Source organism: Lissotriton helveticus, chromosome 4_1, assembly GCF_964261635.1.
Source record: "Lissotriton helveticus chromosome 4_1, aLisHel1.1, whole genome shotgun sequence".
Classification (NCBI taxonomy): domain Eukaryota; kingdom Metazoa; phylum Chordata; class Amphibia; order Caudata; family Salamandridae; genus Lissotriton; species Lissotriton helveticus.
In genome coordinates, this window is record NC_136063.1 from 309,505,570 (window position 1) to 309,527,205 (window position 21,636).

The 21,636-nt window shown below is 41.9% G+C and overlaps 1 protein-coding gene across 1 annotated transcript in view; it reads left to right on the forward strand.

The window, feature by feature from the left end:
- Positions 1-21,636, forward strand: part of SNTB1 (syntrophin beta 1) — a 625,304-nt gene that overhangs the window by 450,709 nt on the left and 152,959 nt on the right. Inside the window, exon 3 of the mRNA XM_078686832.1 lies at positions 10,367-10,574. Within this exon, the coding sequence (XP_078542958.1) occupies positions 10,367-10,574 (208 nt within the window). The remainder of the gene's footprint in view (positions 1-10,366; positions 10,575-21,636) is intronic.

A 21,636-nucleotide genomic window follows, 5' to 3' on the forward strand; every position in this document is an offset into this window, starting at 1 on the left:
AGGGGGCATTGCAGTCTGGTCGAGGAGACATGTTCCCAAGATGGCGGCACAGGAGCTAAGCTAAGAAATTGCTAACTGGAACACGAAAATAACCAATTAGTCCTAAATACATATGCAACACATCATTCGGTTAGACACACTATGCTAACTTATACGTCATCATGTTAAATTAATTGAGGGGCGGGAAATGTAAAACCTATCATGTTGGAGAGCGCCTCCTTTCATCCGGGGAACAGTGGAACACGTTTTTTATGTAACACCGAACCTCCTTGGGCACCTACTTTCATCTGGGGATTACGGTATTTTTATGAAAAACCGAACCTCCTTTGGCGCCTCCTTTCATCCGGGGATTACGGTATTTTTATTGAAAACTGAACCTCCTTGTTATCATTGTCTGTTAGGAGTTTTATAAAGCTCTAAACTGTGCCTAGGCCACTTCAGAGCCTTAATGTCACTCACCATGTCCGTGCCATCTGCGCCCTTGCAGCTACGCGCTGCACTCACTGCTGAATTTTATAGCTGTGGTTAGGCAATTAATTAAAAATGATGTGCCATGGCGGGATCAGCACATTGTTTACGTGAATGTTCTGTTGGAAACAGGAGCACTTTAATACTGGCTGACTTCTCCTATTGTATGGGCCCTGTAAACATGGAGGGTGTGGCTTAACGGCTAGGGCGTCCAACTTTGACACCGGGGAAACAGGTTCGAGTCTGGCAGGAGGCTCAAGCATCCTGGCATCAAGGACACGTGTGAGATCACTTTTGATTATAAAATTATATTTGCAGAAGGTATATTCTGGCATTGTTTAACTATTCGGAAACACTTCCGGAGTGATAAAAGTAACAAACATTGAAAATGCAATAGGTCTCGTCTTTAAAGTTAAAGCGATTCTGTTTGTAAATAGGTGGCTTTTTAGCTCTGCTTTTATTAGTGTTTTTCAAACTTTCGTGTACATAACATGCATATGTATGCATATATGTATATGTATGCATGCATTAATATTTGTATTTATATAGATATGCAGATGTATATTACCTACTGGCGGTCGCCAGTAGGTAGTTATAGTTAGGATCGTTTTCCATAGGAAATCCGCAACATTCTATTGGGAATAACTTTGGCGCCGAATGAGGGATCTGCCTGTAATTGTCCTTAACTTTGCCTCGCTGCGCTCCGCTCCTTCCCTGAAAGTTTCAGGGGGATCCGTCAAGCGGGGGCCGAGATAAAAGGGGGTCCCAAAACGTGTTTTCCCCATGTTAATTTCCATAGGGCGGTTGGACTCACTTTTAGCCCGAACGGCTGAATGGATTTCCATCACTCATGACATCACTGATGATATCTCAAATGACATCACTGATGACATCATCCAGTGAATGTGTATCTTTCTGAAAAATAAATATTTTTTATATATGTATATCTAAAGGTTGATGGAAGAATAAATGGGTAAATAAATGTCTAAATGGATGTTTTTTGTGTAAAATTGATTGGTTAACTGACTTATTAAATGTATCTTAGTGAATACATATATTAGCGAGTAATGTTTAAATATTTAAATATCTGTATCTGTGTCTCACTTTGTGTATAAGTGGCTGCATGGGTTGGTGAGTAGCTACATGAGTGTGTATATGGGTTATTAGTTGTTTTTTGAGTATCGGTATCAGTGTCTGTATGGTTCGGTGGGGGATATTACTTAGAGCACAGATGCATGAATGAGTGACTCACTATTTGTTTGTATTTTGAAGACAGCATGTGTGCAAGACTGTATGGGTGGATGATTGTTTGTATGGGTGGGTTAGTATGTGTTTTTATAATTGATTGTTTAAGAATGAATGAATGAATACTTATTTCTATAGCGCGTGGTTACCCGGAGGCATCCCAGCGCTGCAGTGAACCAATTCATCACCCCAGAGATTACAGAAATAGGAGGGTTTTTAGCATCTTTCTAAACCTAAGGTGGTTCTCTTCCAACCGAATAGGGTCCGGCAGGTTGTTCCAGAGTTTAGCTGATTGGACAGAAAAACGTCTGCCGCCCATACGAATTCTCCTTATTCATGGGACTGCCAGAAAGTTCTTACTGCTAGATCTAAGGGTCCTATTGGTTTGGTAAGGGCAAAACAAAGGTTGGATTAAACCAGGCCCTGTCTTTGTCATGGCTTTATGGGCAATGGTCAGAGCCTTAAATTCGACCCTTTGTTGCATTGGAAGCCAATGGAGTTGACGGAGTGCTGGTTTGGCAGAAGTTCTACGCGGTATCTTTAGAAGCATCCGAGCTGCACAGTTCTGTAGCGTCTGTAGGACCCTGAATGTCCCTAGTGGTGCTCCCAAATATACTGCATTGGCATAGTCCAGGCGAGTTAAAATTAAGGCCTGGACTAATATCCGCCTTGCTTCAAACGGAAGCAGTTCAGAGATTTTCCTAAGAGATCTCATCAGGGCGTAGCAAGTAGCTGCAACCTTCTGAGCTTGCACCAAAAAGTTGAGTGCTGGGTCCATCCAAACCCCTAGACTTTTAATTTTCGTTTTGGGGGAGGGGGGGTGGCCCAAAGTGATAGGCCACCATCCGTCCACCGTGGATGGAGCATCATGCCCCAGCATCATGATCTCCGTCTTTGTTCCATTAAGTTTCAAGAAAGAGGCATCCATCCACTCACGAACTTTACTAAGGCAGGAGGAAAGTTTATCATAGGCTGACATCTGGCCAGAAAGGGTGATGATGAGCTGCGTATCATCAGCATACGTCACTAGTTGCACCCCCCCCAGGGTAACACCACCTCAGCCAAAGGCCTCATATAGATATTAAATAAGGTTGGGCTGAGGGATGACCCCTGGGGAACGCCACAGTGAAGATGCGCAGGTGGAGAGGAGATGTCATCCTCGAATACAGAGAATGTCCGGTCGGAAAGGAAGGATTGCAGCCACTTCAGCGCGGTCCCAGTGACACCCACATCGCCCAGCCTTTGAATCAAAATAGAGTGATTAACGGTGTCAAAGGCCGCGCTGAGATCTAATAACAGTATGGCTGCACAACTGCCTTCATCTACAATCTTTCTTGCCTCCTCAATGACCGCCACCAAAGCTGTTTCAGTGCCTTGTTTGCACCTGAATCCAGTCTGGGTGGGGTGCAGTAGATTCTGGGTTTCTAGATGGTTAGAAATCAGAGAATTAACATGTTTTTCCGTAAGATTGCTAATTGTTGGCAGCAGAGAGATAGGGCGGTAGTTAGCCCAATCGTTAGGATTGAGGTTGGGCTTTTTTAGTAGCGCCTTTACTCTTGCGTGTTTCCACTGGAGGGGGACTTCCCCAGCTGAGAGCGACGTATTGATCACCTCCTTAATCACCGGGGCAACAACATCAGAGACCCGGTTGAGCATGGTGGGGGGAGCTACATCAGCTGGTGAACCTGATTTAAGGTTACTCAGAAGTGATTGAACCTTAAGGCAGTCAAGAGGAGGAAACGTTTCAAGGAGATTCTGCTCAGAACTGGGGGGGATGCTAATATCCAAGGTGTATCATGGAAAGTGGAGTAGATGTCTGTTATTTTTTATATAAAAAAAGTCAGCCAATTCAGTGCAGCGAGTATATGCACAACTGGGATCAACAGTGGGAATAGGTGGTGTGACTAAAGACTTAAATATTTTGAAGATTTCCCTGGGAGAGTTGGAGGCAGAGGTGATTTTTTCCTGGTAATAGTTGGATTGAGTGGATTTAATCAGTTTTTTATAGTTGCGAAGCGCAGTCCTGTAAATATCCTTACTAACTTTTTGGTAGTCTTTTCTCCAGAGCCTCTCTTTCTGTGTACAGAGTTGTTTAAGGGTTCTAAGCTCTAGGGTGTACCAGGCTTTTTTATTTACTCCGATCCGATGGGAGAGCTCAACCTTAGGTAGAGTCTGGTCCAATGATTCCTCAAGCCAACTTAAGAGAGTAAATATGTTTCAGTTTCTGTAGAAGTATGTGTAGTGGTGTGCATATAGCAGTATAATCAAGTAAATGTTTTTTTGATAGTTTATTTGCATGTGTGAATTTGTGTGTGAGTAACTACATGGATGAGTATTAGTGTGTAACAGGATGTATAGGTGTATGAGTACATATGATGAGTAAGTACATGCATGAGTGACTATATAGAACTGTTGGTGAATGAGTGGATGTGTATGTAGATGTTGGAATTACCTAATAAGTTGTTGTAATTGGTATTGGTTTCTCCTTTTTTAAGAAAATGTTAGTTTCTATTTTTAAATGTGTGTGTCAAAGGTTATTTTATGCTGATAGGAGGTCTGCCACTTTGTCACAAGGATGTTGTCATCAGTGATGTCATTTGAGATGTCATCAGTGATGTCATGAGTGATGTCACTGACCATGTCATGAGTGATGTAATATGTGACGTCATCAGCAGTGCATTGCACGCGCAAGTTATAGTGAGTCCAACTAACTATAACGTGGGAATTTCAATGGTTTTATGCGAGTTAAATTTCCACCTAACTATAACTGGTGTGAAACCTATGGTTTTTTCAGTGAATATATATATATGTTTATATATGTATCTATATATATATATATATATATACACACATACATATATATAAATGCATATGTATATATATATATATATATATATATATATATATATATATATAAATGCATATGTGTATATATGCATATATATATATATATATATATATATATATATATATATATATATATATACATATATAAATATATATATATGTATATATATGCATACATATGCATGTTATGTACATGAAAGTTTGAAAAACACTAGTAAAAGCAAAGCTAAAAAGCCACCTAATTACAAACAGAATTGCTTTAACTTTAATAAAGACGAGACCGCTGGGAAACTAGGTTCTGGCGTCGGCTCAACAGCCTGTGATTCTGGTCAAATCTCTTCGTGCCTATGAAAAAATGAATGTGTCCTTGTGTAACGTAACTGGTGCTCATGTGAAGCGCTCCAATATTTTCGGCTCGAGTTCGCGCTACATGAAAATAAACTGCCAAAAAATTATAATATTTCAAAAGTGGCCATGCAACCATTCTAGCTCTGTCCTCTCTCCTGCCTCTTTTCTTTTCCTTTTCCCAGAAGCCGCTCGTAGTGCCTGCTGCATTAACCCCTGGTAACTGTGGGAAGTGACAGGGGAGCCAGGAATGGCCCTGGGCTTTCAAAACCGGAATACAAAGTGGAATAAAATGTCTGCCCAGCCCTATGTGGTTAAGTTAAAGCCATTTGTTTTGCTAATGGTATTATATAGCAAAGCAAATGCCTTTAACTCAATAAAAGGCGAGACCTATTGCATTTTAATGCTTGTTAAAATTGAAACTTGAAAGTCTGGTTTGGACAAAGCCACGTTGTTTAGTTTCTTGGCAGATGTCTGTCAAAAGTAGTGCAGTCTGTTTGCTCTCCTTTCTCAATGGAGAGTTGATCAAAGATGTGCACGTGGTGTGTATGATTTCACAATCAGTTTCCTCCATTTTTGCTCCGGTGCAAACCCCCTTCTGTGATACAGAAATGAACCAAATTCTGTTTGTTTCGTTCTGAATTCCACAAACAGCAAAACGAGGCAAAAGGATTAACTCTGGTGTCACCACTGAGCATTTCTGTTCTGTGGCCCCAGTTTGAAGTATTTTCTTTTATCGCAGATTGAACTTGAATACTCTGAATTGAGGCCATCTGAAAATATGGACAAGTTGAATTTGTCGAGGGACAATATTGAGGTTTTAAAGAAAAAACGGGAAGGAAAGAAAAATCTTGTATGTTTAAAAATAAGAGGCAAGGAAAAAACCTGTCACCTGTTCTGTAACTGCAGCCTTTAGTCGGGTCGTGTTGCGCTAAACTTTGATTTCTTGGACAGTCACTGTCACAAGGCCAGTTCACTGTCTGATCCTTAACATGCGAGGCTTTGACCCCCTGGGAAGTGGACTTACGTCACGGACTCATCATGACTGGAGCGTCATCGCACAGGTTATACAGATGTTAATAATTTCCAGTCATCACCAATGTGTACGAGAACAAATCAGCTTCCAGAACACGGGAAGCCTTTGTTTTTTATCTCCCAGTCCCACTACTGTTTAGTTTTACCCTTTACCGATTGGCCGGACACATACACAAGATATACCATTCTCCTTTCATCCCACATCCATTGTGCCAGGAAAAACCTGGGGAAGTGTACAAGGGGAAAATGTCCTAGAACCATGTAAAGGCACATACGAATGGAGGCACAAACACTGATTGCATGTGGTTATTCCCCATTCCAGAGTGAAAGTCTTGTTTCAGCTCATTACCACTAACCGTAGCCTAGGCTTTCACGAAGCCTGCATCCAGCTGTCTGTCCATCTATCCTAGCCTCTTTGTGTACTGTTAGCCAACTCAATGATTATCAATTTATTTTATCGGCCTTAAAAAGATGAAAGATTTTGGGACCCCACCGGGATTCGATCCTGTGACCACCATGTCCAACATAGACTCGCAGTGGATGCATTAACCCACTAAACCAACAAACAGGGTGGTGGAATGTGTGCCTGCATGTATGTGAGGTGCATATGAGGCTTTTGGTGTTGATTGATCTATATGCATGGGTACCTGTATGATTATCTTTTTTCATGGATCACTGCTTGCCTAAGCTAATGGCCTGCTATATAAAAGCCCATGGGGGGTGGGAAGAGGAGAGAGGAGGGAGGAGGGGGAGGGGCACCCGGGTCTGGTGGCTCAGTGGACTAGTGCATCCATTACAGGGGCCTGTGTTCGACCTCATGTTCACAGGTTCAATTTCCGGCGGGTCCACTCAGCCTTTCATCCATCTGAGGTTGATAAAATGAGTACCATTGAGTTGGGTAACAATACATATCTGTTATTCAGCACCAGGAGACCTACGGGTGAACGTGCGCTTTACAAATACACATGTTATGTTATGTATTGTAGGACTGTGCGTGTAGCGTGACCGGGCCACAATGGACAGTGTCTCTAGTCCTGAACCTTTCACCCACAAAGCATTTATTTCTAGTGTGCTACTGTAATTCGTTGAATGGTAAATACAACAAGATTACAAACCCCAGAATGCATTATGCCTTCACATAAAAGTCCAGGACTGGAAACAGTGCCCCTAATGTTCTGGAGGCGTGTATTCATCTCCTGTGTGTTGGTTTCTATGTCTGTTTTTTATTTGCCTGGATGTCTCTAAATGTGTCCTGTTCTTACATATATATGTATCGCTGAGAACACTATAAAACTAGGTATGAAATTAGTAAAACATGCAGGTTATAAAAAACGTATAAATAATACCATCAGTGAGCAGACTGTAGCCATCTTTTTAGGGACAGATGAATGTTGTCTTTGTACCAACTAAAAAGTGTTTCAAATGTTATGTTATGTTATTTATTCTTTTGTATAGCGCAACGGTGACTCAAAAAGAGTATCCCGGCGCTTTAGGTAAGGAGAACTGCTTCACCATAACATAACACAGTAAAAGGAGTACCATTCCAGTAATGGAGCGAAACATGTACCCTAGACTTTTCAGTTGTTTCCGCGACTGAGTGAATGCAGATGCTCCATTGGTTCTGCCTGCTAGAACAGTTAGTGGGACAGTCTGGGTGTTCAGGATATGTACATATATGGTGAGAATAATTACCCCATGATGATCAAATTGTTAATAGCTCACTATCTCGCACAGCTGAGTTACATTGTGAATAGTGCTTTAGTAAAGGAATATTAGTAGTGTTTTGTGCAATGAATTGGGAGCAAAACCTGGAGTAGGTGGAGGGGTCAGGAAGAAAAACGGTGGAAAAAAGTATGAAGTTGATGCGGAGGATGAGGGAGTGTAGATCACTCCCTTTTTGCACAGTTCAGAATGAGGGAGCGGCTGGGAAGGTGCAGCTGGTTTTTTTGGGATTTGCGGCGGGTAATGGAAAGGAAAATACTATTTAGTTGTTACTGGCAAGCAGGTGGCACGTGGTCCAAATGATGAGATGACGTCACCAGGTGAGGTGGAGTAGAAAGAGAAGGGGCTCGGATCAATAAGCGAGTTTTATCTGGAGCCTTCCGGAAAGGCGGTGGGTAAGCAGCTTGTGGAGAAACAAGCGGCAGTAAAGCATCAAATTGGCAAAATAAGAGAAATCGCCATTCCAAGCTGATCCAGCAAACCACATTGTGGGGTGATTAACTGTGGCAAAGAGGGCTAACTGGTTCCGCAGAATGGTGATGGAGATGAGGTTGATGTGGTGTGCGGTAGGTATCCAATTGGGTGCTGTGGTTAGAAGACAAGAGGATGTGGATGAGGTCATCTGGTGATGTCATGGTAAGGGTTGCTAAGCTGGGTGATTGGTCGGCTGTGCAGTGGTGGAGTGCGCACGGGACGTTGGCGTATGCACAGGGTAGTTTAGTAGAGAGTGATCATGGAAGACAAATAGAAGGCTAGATCATTGCCCGGAAGAGGAAAGTGTGGATAGATGAGGTTGTGAAGGGATCTAGATTCACTTCATGTCCAGATGGGAAGGAATGATGGATAGAGGAGCAATAGGGAGTACGGGGAGCATGAGAGCGGTGTGCCATGGCAGAGAGTCGGTCTCATTGGGTCTTTGGAAGCGTATTATCAGAGAGGAGTTGGCTTATGAGGAGCTGGTGCTGTTTACTGTTTGTGTCTATGATGTACACTGCTTAAGCTTGATGAGACATGAGGCCTTATTTAGAGTTTGGGTGATGGGATACTCAGGCACAAAAAAAAGTCTCGTACTGAGTATCCATTTGTAATACGGCGGACAGGACATCTACCACGTTTGTGATAGAGTATTCTGTCTGTTAAACTGTAAATAAGGGCCATGGTGTTTACCCTGTACTGAAATAGTCTTGCATAGGAAGGTGGATGCTTTATTTGACATTTGCAGGCAGTGAGTGAAATGAGACTCTCGCAGACATTGGGAGCTGCAGAAAGTGAGTGGCAAACCCGAAGAAGGCCTAGGGGCCGGCTGTCCTGTGAACGATGAATCGCACAATGAGTTGGGGGGGGTGGGGGGGCACGGGGGTGGCATGCGAAGCATGGGTGCATTGTGGAAAAGGAAGATTTCTGGGAGCCTAGAGGTAAGAGAAACCAGAATGTGCAGGAGCCCTAGGGCTTCACCTGTCTGGTTGAACCATGGATCAGAAGAACTCAGGTGTCGGTGAGAGTCCAAGGGAGAAGGTGTTCATGGAAGTCAGGAGTGCGGGCTCATTCTGATGCCAAAAGGCTTCAAAGCAGTGTGACGGGTATGCCACATAGCGTCAATTTTCACCTCCACTCTTTACTGTACTGTTGGACAACTTAGGCCCCTGGGTCACACAGAAGAGGAGACGCCCAGAGAGAACAGTGTGCTACACAATCCTACAGAAGATACCTGTATAATGGAACATGCCTCTCACCTAATGGATTCAGACACAACATGAGTACTCAGATTAGAGAAGAAAGAAAAAGCCACAAGAATAATAAAACAGGACGAAAAGAGTAGCATAAACCACACAAAGCATATTTATTCAGAACATCTGTTGACACATCCTTCGTCACGAATAATGGTGCATTTTTGTCTTTAGATCATAAAACCTAATAACCAGTCTTTTGGCCTGTGCTAAAGACATTTTTGTAAGGTGGCACCATGTAGACCATGGTCCATATTGTTGGAGAAATCAATCCTTTGGTATGTTCATGGATGTTTTACCAGAGGAAGCAGTCTGATTGCATTAGACCGATTGTGAGCTTACAAAAAACTTGCAGGGGCTTACAGCCCACCATTTGTTTACAATCAGTTGGCTTTATTGTTAATCTCATATTTTTTATTCTTATCACATAGCTTTCTTTGTACCAGCTTGTCCATCTTGTGCTTGTCCCTCTTCTGGAGCATAGTCTCATTACACTCTGACTGGCTTCTATTCTTTCCTGCTCACTTTTAGGGAGCTGCTATATTCGTTTGCTTAAACACTCCATGAAAGAGCAAGTGTTTTCCCGTTTTCCCCCTTGTGTAAGCTTCTCTCTCCACCAAATACCCATCCCTGCTTTTGGTTTTACAGGGTCAGACATGTTTCAAACTCTCCCTCTTTTTCTTACCCCTCCAAACTTCCTTTGAATGACACATGAGCGTATCTACAAAATTACATGACTACTGCAGCAATGTAATTGCACTTTTTTGGTACTTTTTTCCGTGGGGCCATGCTGAATAGCACCTTGCTCATGGTGTACAGCATCGTCAACAGGGAGTCCCAAAGGCGAGACCTGTTAGCTTTGCCAATGCTTGTTGTTCAAAAAATTAAATTATGCTGTATTACTGTTTGGAGCAAGCTGCTACAATGGTTACTCTTGATCTGCCCTTCTAAAATCCTTCCATTTCTTTAATTTCCAGACACCTAGAACTTCACTCGCCTGATGCCAAACACACTGTGGTCCTCAGGAGTAAAGATCCGGCCACAGCCCATTCCTGGTTTAATGCTATTCATTCAAATGTGAACGACCTCATTACTAAGGTGATAATTGAAGTCAAGGACCAGCTGGGCAAATCCGGGATTGCTGGGAGCCGTGACATTAAGCATCTTGGTTGGCTTGCAGAAAAGGTAAAGCTTCATTTTTACGTGTGTGCAATTATCTTCTTTTCTGAAAAACTTGCACTTAGTATGCATTTAAGTATGGGCATTTGTACAGAGCACTTCCGTGTTCGCAAATTGTGTGATCTGCAAAAATCACATGATTTGCAAGGACAGAGCTTTTCCTAAAGTACAAAGTCTTTCTGACTCGTAAGAGTATTTTGTGGCTGTTTCCAAATTGCATGTGGGTGGGGGCTCGGAAGGGGCATCCCCCATACTATATGCAGTTTGGAAAGGGATGTATCAAATTTCAGTCACAAACCATTCATTAGTTGCCATTCTTTGGGTTTATAATCAATTTACGAAGAGGATGCTTACCAGTTGGTAGCCAGATGACCCGCGGCGGCTCCTCCATTATGGCGGAGGAGCTTCGCCCCACTACTGACAGGCAGCAGAGGCTCACATGGAAATAAAATGATAATAAAATCATTTTATTATCATTTTGTGTTTTGAAGAGCCAGCCGAGCCTTAGGGCCGGGGCAGGGTCATCACAGCGAGAGTCAGCAGCAGGGAGAAGGAGTGGTGGGCACTGTAAGTGCGCATGTCAGCTTGGCTGGATGTCTTAGCAAGGCCAAATCAACATGCGCACTTAGCATTCCTCCAACACGAGCTGCGTGGCATAGCCGGGTGGAAAATGACACAGGCTCCCAGGCCCTGTCTGAGTGTCAAGCCAGGCTGCTAAATTCAATTCCAGAGCTTCTGTCATGCTGGGTAATAATATTCCCAGCATGAGAGCAGCGTCTGAATTGGCCATCTAGGAGCCTGCGCAGTGTGTACCAGTTCGTGGAAGTCTGGGAGGTGAGGATTGGCACAGGATCATAGGAGCAAGGCAGCATCCGGCAACAGCAGGTAAGTACTCTTTAATTGTATTTGTTTTTCTTTATTTTGTAATTTTTTTAAAAAAAATTATATTTCCCCCGTGCTGCAGCAGCACCACGTAGGATTGAGAGCAGTTGCCCAGTACAAATGACTACTGACTGCTCCCTATGATGTCTTCCCAAACGGGATTTTGTGTTTTTAAAGCAGTGTCTGTGCCTTTAATGTACATGGGCTGATTAGTTATTCTAAAAAAAAAAGGTTTTATTTTTAAAAAGTTTATCATGGCAAAGCAAATGCAGTGACACAGGTCTCTACTGTGCCTCGATGAGTGCCATCATGTATTCCCAGCAAATCATGAGGGGACTCACTAATTACAACCTGATTAATTATTATTCATTAGGCAATGACTCTTCCCCCACCGCCCCCCCCCCCCCCGCCCTCTAATATGTTAAATTTTTGATGTGGCCACTTACTTTGCATTTCATATCACAAATTGCATTCCCATACACAAACCACACATGTGTAAATTGCACTTTTCTTGATTCTGAATGGGTATAGTACATCTTGTCCCATGTCTTTGAAACCTTACAAGTGTCATACTGTCCATTGCTTTGGGATCCAAACTGCTGCATTCAGTTGTTTCAAGCATTCCTCTAGGGAGAGAGAGGGATAGTGGTTACCGATTAAAGGACTAATGCACTCAAAACTCAGACACAAATGCATATTTTTCAACTGTAGCGCTACTGTTGGACTTTTTCAAGGGTGAGGATAGGGAAATATACATGTTAAAATATTAAAGGTAAAACGTTTTTATGGTTTGCAATCAGAGAAAATAAACAGTGTACAGGAAGTGGCCTCTGTGCACAAATTTACCAGAAAATATTCGGAGGGACTAAAACTAAGACATGTGCCTTCAAGAATCTTTGAATTAGAGGTGTGCAAAAGTCAAAACATTTTCTTTTGTATTCTTAAACACATTATGGGGAAAATTACACAAGATTATGCAAACCCAGAATTTCACACTGTTTTTTGCATGAAACGTCCAAAATGGTTGAGAGGACGAACTTTGCACTAAAAATAAGCAATAACTCGCACATAACGCAAACAGCAGCCACTCATGGGAAGCAACCTTTACAATGCAGTCATTACAGCCCACTACCTTTACAACGCAGTCATTACATCGCAACATCCTTTACATCGCATGCCATTACAACGCAGCCATTATAATGCATGCCATTACAACGCATAGTTTTTACCCCTACACTATCCAACACTTACCCTACTGTTACCCCCCAAAATTATGCGATCTGTGGTATGCGTTGTAATGGTATGCGTTGTAATGGCATGCGTTGTAAAAACATGCGCTGTAATGGATGTTGCGATGTAAAAACTGCGTTGTAAAGGCATGCATTGTAAATGTTTGCGTTGTAACATCATACATTCACCACTCGCTCACATTCTGTTCGTTCAAGTTGTTCTGTTCTCCTACGTTCCGTTTTCCCCCAAAAATATGTGGTGTTGTGAAATACCAGCATAATAAAATTACACTTTATTCATCCAGTAACAAGTTATAAAACACTTTCAGGAAATTAATTTACATCACAGAATGCCTTGAAACTGCGGATAAGATTGATAAGGAACTTAGAACATTTTATGACTGGTCTCTATTGAGGCCTCCAACCGCAGACCTTTTAATTGAACATTTACTGCAGTAAATATGTTGGAGTCCGATGTTTTACACTATGCAGCTGTCTAGCTGTACATTTTTGTTAATAATGAAACTAATTTCTACAAACAGCTTTAGTTTTTCCGGATTATGAGCAAAAGCATAGTACATACTTGGACTTTATGAAAACAGTTGTTTATTTTAATGTATTATTTTATATGAGATTTTTGTAAAGCACTGCTTACTTCCTTATGGTGGCCTCTGCGTAAATCAGATTAATTAAAATATGGTCAGTTTTGGAGATAAATTCAAGCGCCCATTTAGTATAGCAGGATTTTTTGTTTTGATCACCTGGTTTTTGGATCTTTATTGTGGGTGATTCTCACTACCTGAGTATCACTCAATGTATTTACACGCTAATTGAACGTGTTTACCATCAATGTCCACGTGTTAAAACATGACTGCTTTGATGCACCTAGGGTAAGGGGCTCTGGGTTGGTTACACGTGAACTCGCTTGTAAACAAGTGTGCAGGCAGCATTTGTGAGATTACAGTTGAGCGCAGACTGGTAGCTGCACACAGGTAACCTCCCTGTGGCTGCAAATTCATCCTTCCAATGTAAACTTTTGACAAGCCAAAACCTTCCTTTTTAATATAAATAAGTCACCCCTAAGGAGGTCTTATTGCCCGTAAGGGCAGGGGGCCTGATATTTGAAAGTAGGACATGTGGAAGTCAATGTTGAACCTGTCCTTACAGTGAAATATCCCCAAAACTGTTTTCACTGTAGCAAGACTGGCTGGCTTAATAGGAAATCATTGGGCTACATGGTTACGTTTATTAAATACTACATTTGGATTGGTAGCAGCTAGAGAAATATTTTAAAGACTCATTTCAACAGTTATTCAAAATGTAATTTAATGGTGAAATCAAATTTTGTGTGTTAAGCAGCTAGCACTTCTAAAGTTACCAGTTTTGTGTCTAAAGCCTGTAAGCCTTTAACTGTCACGTGCCTCTCCTGTGGTAAGATGTGTATTAATTCATTTGATACAATAACATTTTACTTACTAACTTAGACAGTCTTGCTCTTTAATGGAAGAGATTGCAGGTTTATGCTTCTCTGTTGACCGAGAGAAGTCAAATGATGATCATAGATTCTGTTTACCTTGTTTTAAGATGATTTAGCCACAAAAAACGTCTGCCTGTCTGCCTCACAGGAAGGTGATGTTGGTGTGTTTTGGGGGTGTCCTGTGGTCGTTCTATGGACTGTTCGGGGTGTTTCAGCTATCTAGGGATTCATTGTCACACTCTAGGACCTTCAGATGTTATGTGCATGCACTATTTACCGTATGTATTATGACCAACATTTGATACTTAACCCTTTCCATGCTCAGGACTGCCCCACGCCGTCATGAGCCACGGGCGGCGTGTGCTCATGACGGCAGGGAGCAGTCATGCACCTGCCTCCCACCCACGCTCCACCTACGCGGCATTAATTCCCCACCTGTGCGGGCGAATTAGTGAGTGGGCAGGATCATGACGGTTCCACGCCGTCATGAGCACACGCCGCCCGTCAGTCATGACTGCGTGGAGCTGTCATGAGTATGTGAGCGCCACGCCCACCCCCTGGCCCCATCAGCACCGCGGCTGATTTCGGGCCGCGCCGAAAAGGTTAACCCAAGTGGTAAACTCTGGTTTTGTGAGACTTGATGTTTTTTGTATTGTTTAACAGATTTTCTTTCTTTTTCTATACTTTGATGAGCATTTACCACCTGCTTTTGACTGGAGGTATTATAAGGTGGTAAGAGGTTTTCAATGACCTCTTATACTTGTAATTGGGTTATTTACGGCATGTTTTTTTTGTGTGTGGTAAATATCACACACAGTAAATAGCACATGTGATAAACAGCGTCCGAGAAAAATGAACGAGACATTTAGCACATGTGGCAAATATTGCATGCAGTTTTTAAATCATGCACAAAACGGCCCATAAACTCATGCTGTATTTACATTGGCATGTAGGAATAACCAATATGCCTTATTCATAGTCAATAAAATAGTATGGTACCTGACAAGACAGAAGACAAGACGTCAGCTTTCAGTCCTGAAAGCACTAAACATATATACAATGTTATATTGTAGCAAGGAAAGCAAGCCATATATTCTGCGGTGCTAACATCAAATAGAGGGCTAAGCAAGGCATCTTACTAATGGCCGCAGACAAGTCACAATTAGATGATTGTGTTGTACCTGGATCACCATGTGTTATATATGTACAAAAACAAATATGAAAAGGTGGGAAAAATTAAAATTTAAAAAATATGGTGCACAAATTGCTGAAAAATAGTAATGTTTTGCTTCACAAATATGCGCTGCACTAAGAGTATCTTTCTCTGAACATCAAAGCTCCAATCAAAGAATCATGACGCAAGAAAATAAGTGTCTGCTGCCAAAGAGGCACCACTTTGAAAAGCTGATTAAAACTTGAAAGGCTTTGCCATATATAGACCATTCTCTAGCCCCTCACACCCAGGCAAAATCCTTACACAATTGTAAGGTAACCGCGGAGAGTACACGTAAAAATATAGTCTACTACATGACCTCCAATCAGGATTCAGACTCATGAGAGGAACAGATGCACCAGTAACAGTGCTTAGAGAGAAATTTCTCACTGCTTTAGACAACAAAAAATCCACTAGACATCCCAGATTGCTGTGTTAGCATCATACATACAATATTGGATCACATATTTTTAATAGAGGGCCACTGGATTGGATGGGAATGTCAATCATAGTGCTGGACTAGATCAAATTATATATCCCCAATTAGCAAACAAAGTTTGAGGGTTAGCATAGGGCCATATCCGTCAAACTCAGTGTCCTGAACAGCTCACTACAGTGATCAGATACTCTTTTAAAAAAACATATGTCATTTATCCTGATTATTCAGCAGCACCAATAGTAATTTCATACTTCATACAGTTCTTGAACTAGAGAAAAAGCTGGTTAATTGAAACTGAGATGAAAATCATGGTACAGAGTGATTCCAAAGGTCTCCATATGTGCTCTCAGCTCCAACTCCACATGCAGCTTAATGAGCCTGGAGGTAGCCTTTACCTTGCAGGTAAACATTTTCTTTAAAGGGGCCCATTTTTTAAGAGGAAACTTTTGTAAAATATGAGATGAGATTTTATGTCGCAGTGCATAAGTTGTAGTTTGTAGCTTTATGCAGATTCTCTACTGATCCGCTTTATAAAGCTCAGCAAATCACTCTTTACGGTCTCATGGTGGGGTGGCTGTTAGGTTCATGGTTCTCCATTCTGAAACCTCGTAGATTCCGTAAGGAAAAAACATAAACGCTCCTTTTCAGGAATGGCACCCAGGATTTGGAATTCACTCCCTCCAGAAACCAGGCTTATCTCCTCCACTACATTTTTTAAGAAAGAAGTAAAAGCTATCCTCATGGCTAAATTTACCTGAACTTTCACTTTGTAACTATTTGAGACTGCACCTATTTGTACTATTCGTCTTTCTGATTGTCGATTTGTATTGGTTTAGCTGATTGACTGCTCCCCCATGTACCTACCCTATTTTGCTACTCATTTATTACCTACAACTATTCTTTGCTCAAGTCTGATAATCACTCGTTTTCTTACCCCTTGTTTTTGTAAAGCGCTCTGATATCTGCAAAGATCTTGTTCGCGCTATATAAAACTTTCTAAATAAATAAATAAAATAAATTACCTTCATTGGAAACAAACCATGGAGAGAAAATTACCACACAACTGAAAATGATGCTTTCTGATGGGTACAAGGTAGGGAGATGTTTTCTTTATCAACAATGATGAAACAAAATCTACCCTTTTGTTCCATAATTAGCTATAATTCTGGTTGCTGAGTTTTGCTATCTAGCGAATAAAGTGTAATTATATTTTTTATTTGGTGCTAGCAAAAAGCCTGATTTAGATCTTGGTGACATGGGTCCCCCTTGGCAGTCCGTCCGCCCGATTTAGTTGTTGACTGGACACTAGAGGGAAGACCGCCACGGTCCTGTTGACTCCACCAAGATTCCTGCTCCCATGTCGACGCCGGGATAGGCAGAAGCTCCTCTCGGAAGGTGTCCCGCCAGGGATCCCGCCGTATTGATTACGATGTGCCTTTCTGCCGAGGCAACTGTGGTGGGGTCATTGCCAAGCTCAAAGCGGTTGAATGGATTGAAAAGAATTGAAAACTCAGCTTTTTTTCGAGAACACACTTCAGAATTGGTCTTGTACGACATTGTCCTGGTCCTATCTGTGCTGTTGCTCCATGACGCTCAGCATCCCCATTGTCACCGGAATCGAAGGTAGGCTTCTATGTCACTTGTCCTATGGAGTTCATGGTAACATTTGCTTTTGCCTCCTTTCATTTTACATCCATCAAAATGGACAGTACACATAACCTACAAATACATCACGACATATACACACCATATATATGTTTTTTCGATAATGATACGTAGTACTTACCTGTCTCTACACCTGCAGGACCTCACTACGTCATTACTCTGCCACCAGGACACTTCCAGCACAACTAGAACATCTAAATCTGCTCGCCTCATGGCAGCTGAGTACTGTTACCTAGCTGAGAAGACCACCGCCGCCTCGGTATTCTGTCTCTAGCCGTATCATCTACTTACAGCTCGACTAAATACTTGGGAACGCTCTGTGGCATGACAGCAGTAAGACCAGCAAGATCTAAACCAAGACCAAAGTGTTGACAGTTTTCTTATAAATTAATCTAATTTTTACCTATATCGTTTTAGGCATATAGGGCTTGATTCACAAATGTAGATATGTTTACTTTTTTGGTGTTCAGAAAACTGCGATTTAATAGTAACTTTGACTGCGGAGACTCCTCAGTCGGGGCACAGAACTCCGCACATTAAAAGATAGGCTTTTCCAAACATGTAAGTTTACTTTTGTGAATCATGGCCCATATATCTACTTTCTATGCCTATCATATTTATGTAAAATCTGTCCAGATACACTTCATGAATTGTGTATCGCTCAAAAGAATCTAGGTATGTTAAATACGTTTCTATTTTTGAATTATTCCTATTATGAAAAAAATTCCAGTCATCGTGTAGCTGACACTGCAACTTACACCAGGCCATTAGAAATATATTAGGTGACATGACATTAGCATTTTTCTACCGCCACCCTTTGCAAAGCCTTTTATCGTTAGAATAAATGTTTGGGGTTGGTGCCTAAATTGTCATGAAAAATCCTCATAAAGATTTGCACTCTTTTTTTTTTTTTTTATCTGCTGCCAGGCTGGTTGCCCCAATAATGCTCACCTGGGATTCTGTCTCCACAGTGTCTCTCAAACACACAGTAAGCCTTGCCTTACTAGTAATGACTGCCACGCACAGTGCCTTGCCTCTGGTGGCAAGATGATGCCCACATCCGTATGTCAATGACACCTAACAAAAGGTTCAGGTAGGAAAATTAAATGGAACAATCAAATTACAAACATATAATCAAACATTTACTGAAAAAGGAAGGAAAAGAAGAAGCCTATACATACAAAGAAATTTATTACAGAATGTATTTAAAACACCACAATAACGCTCAAAAAGGAAAAACTGTTGGCAATATACTAACAAACAACTCACATGCCAAACAAGTGACTAACAAACAGACATTACATATAAAAAAGAAGAAACAGCAAACAACAATGTGTCCTTCACAAATTGTGTCCACAGGAAGCGTCGACGGCGTTTCGACCGCAGGGTTAATGTGCGGTCATCATCAGGACTACAGTTTATTTGAGCGTAAAGTTTCACTTGATACAAGGCAGGCCAATCCTAGCTAGGTAGGCTAATTGCAGGAAAAAACGAACTTCAAAAGATTCAATTGCTAAAGCAATCCAATGTTTCCAATTTTACTCAAGCGGACATAGATAACGCCAGTGAGTATGCTTTGACAATATCTTCAGCAGGTAACTAATAAATAGACCGTGACAATGGCCCAGCAATTCAGTCAAAAAAGATATATTTTGGAACAATACACTGTTTCACTTTCACTCAGGCAATTATGAATAACGCCTTCTAGATATGTTCGGTCAGTATATTCAGCAGGAGACCAGTAGTGTGGAAATTAGCCCAATAAATCGGCTAGCTCAGCCCACACGTCGGAACACAACACGGGTAACCTCCGTGACGACCGCGGATGTACTGGTCTCCGATGTAAAGGTTGGCGATCAGGGAGGATCTTTTCCAAACTTCACAGAAAAATTGTGGGGGTAAAAGCTGTACAGTGCCAAGTTGACTTACTGGTCCTTCCAGTCAGGAATGAGCAGATCCATCGGCGTGCATGTCCTTGGAATTCAAGTCGTGTAGGCGTTGAATGAGGATGAGGTGGGGAATTTATTTTCTCAAGACTAAAAAAACAGAAGCAGATGACAGTTTAAACCCAGTGCCAGTGCAGCAAACTTCACGCTGGGAAGGTAGCCGCCATGATGACGGTTCCTTTCACAGGAGAGCGATCACCACAAGTCAGACAAGGATGTGTAAATACAACAGGTGCTCATCTACCTAAGCTTTACAGACCTAATTGAGAAACAATGAAACCTTGCTCCTACCTTGCCTTTCCTACCTATATGTCTAAACTAACTCCAATTAGTGTTCAACTGTTTTCGTTATTTTTCAAACATTTAAATAATGTAGCATTGTAGCAACAGAATCTCAGCCCTCTCTGTTGACTCACTTCATATTTTATAAACAATACCGTAACAATCAGAAATCCACAATAAAATTGATAAAAAGTGAATTAACAAATCACAGTAAAATGGATTGTGCGCCATGCACAAATAACACTTAGGAAGAATATATCAATATAACACATGTTTTTTTCGTTGGCTTTATTGATGCCCCATCCTTTTAGATACATAGGCTGAAGGCTCTGGAATTCTGGGCTAATTCTGCTAAAAAATTGAATGAATGTAGCTTGCTAGCAGCATGCTTCAGGAATGGACAGTAGTCTATGCCCAATCTCAGTTTTTATCTGAAGGTTTGATTGGTTTCGCTGAGGTTAAGAGATCACATTCAGAAAAAAAAACATTGTAGGAGGCAGCAAGTAACACAGTATTTAAATTATGGCAACTCGTATCCTCATGTCAGCATGACTGGATCACTCAAACATGCAGTAGTCCGGGCAATAATTATTTTAAAGCAAAACACACAGATGATGGACGGAATGTTGCACAATGGCAAAACATTCACACCCAATCACAGATCTGGGTTTAATCCATCGTTGTTTTGCTCACCAAGCCACCCCAGTTCAGACATGGCCATATGCAAATCAGTCTTGACCCTGTGCCTCATGGGAAAAGTCCTGACCGAACTACCAATCCATGTCTTCTCTGGACTGGACTCAAGCATCCTAGGACCGGTTTCTGGCTATCAGCCTTCATCAGCCAGGATAGCTTGACTCCAGTGGCGTAGTGAGCATGGGACCCACGCCTGGGCATACCCTTCCCACATAGGGTGTACAGCAAAACACACAGATACCATAAGTTGGCAGGGTATGCTCAGACGTGAGTCTCTTGCTCACTTTGCCACTGGATTCAAGCAAGCCGGCCTGAAGACAGCTGAAAAGCCAGAAACCGGTCCTCGGAAGCTTGTTTCCGGTCCAGGGAAGGCACGTCTTGGCAGTTCGGGCTGGACTGTTCCCATGAGGCACAGGGTCTGACTGATTTGCATATGGCCATGTCTGAACTGGCGTGGCAGAGTGGGCTAAAGAACGGTGATGGATTAAACCCAGATCTGTTGACTGGGTGTGAGTGTTTGATTGGTTCAGATGCTCCGTCCATCACCACCCCCTTTTGTACCACTTTGTTTGCCATAAGTTGGCAGGGTATGCTCAGACGTGAGTCCCTTGCTCACTTTGCCACTGGATTCAAGCAAGCCGGGCTGAAGACAGCTGAAAAGCCAGAAACCGGTCCTCGGAAGCTTGTTTCCGGTCCAGGGAAGGCATGTCTTGGCAGTTCGGGCTGGACTGTACCCATGAGGCACAGGGTCAGACTGATTTGCATATGGCCATGTCTGAACTGGGGTTGCAGAGTGGGCTAAAGAACGGTGATGGATTAAACCCAGATCTGTTGACTGGGTGTGAGTGTTTGATTGGTTCAGATGCTCCGTCCATCACCACCCCCTTTTGTACCAATAATTATTTTAAGCCTACTCTCAAACAAATCTATGTGCTTGTCCCTATGAGTTGAAGAAATATGATACACTGGGAATTCCTCTTTGTGTTGTGGACCTCAAGACCACTCTTATCAAAAGATATGAGGGTTCTGCAAGGTGTGTGGGCTTTATTTCTCATATTCCACTGGACCAGCCACATATATATATATATATATATATATATTACCTACTGGCGGTCGCCAGTAGGTATATATAGTTAGGATTTTTTCTCTATGGGATTTTTGAAAATTCTATGTCAAATAACTTTGGCGTTTGTGGACGGAATTGGCTGAAATTTTCAGGAAAATGGCACATTTTGTTTC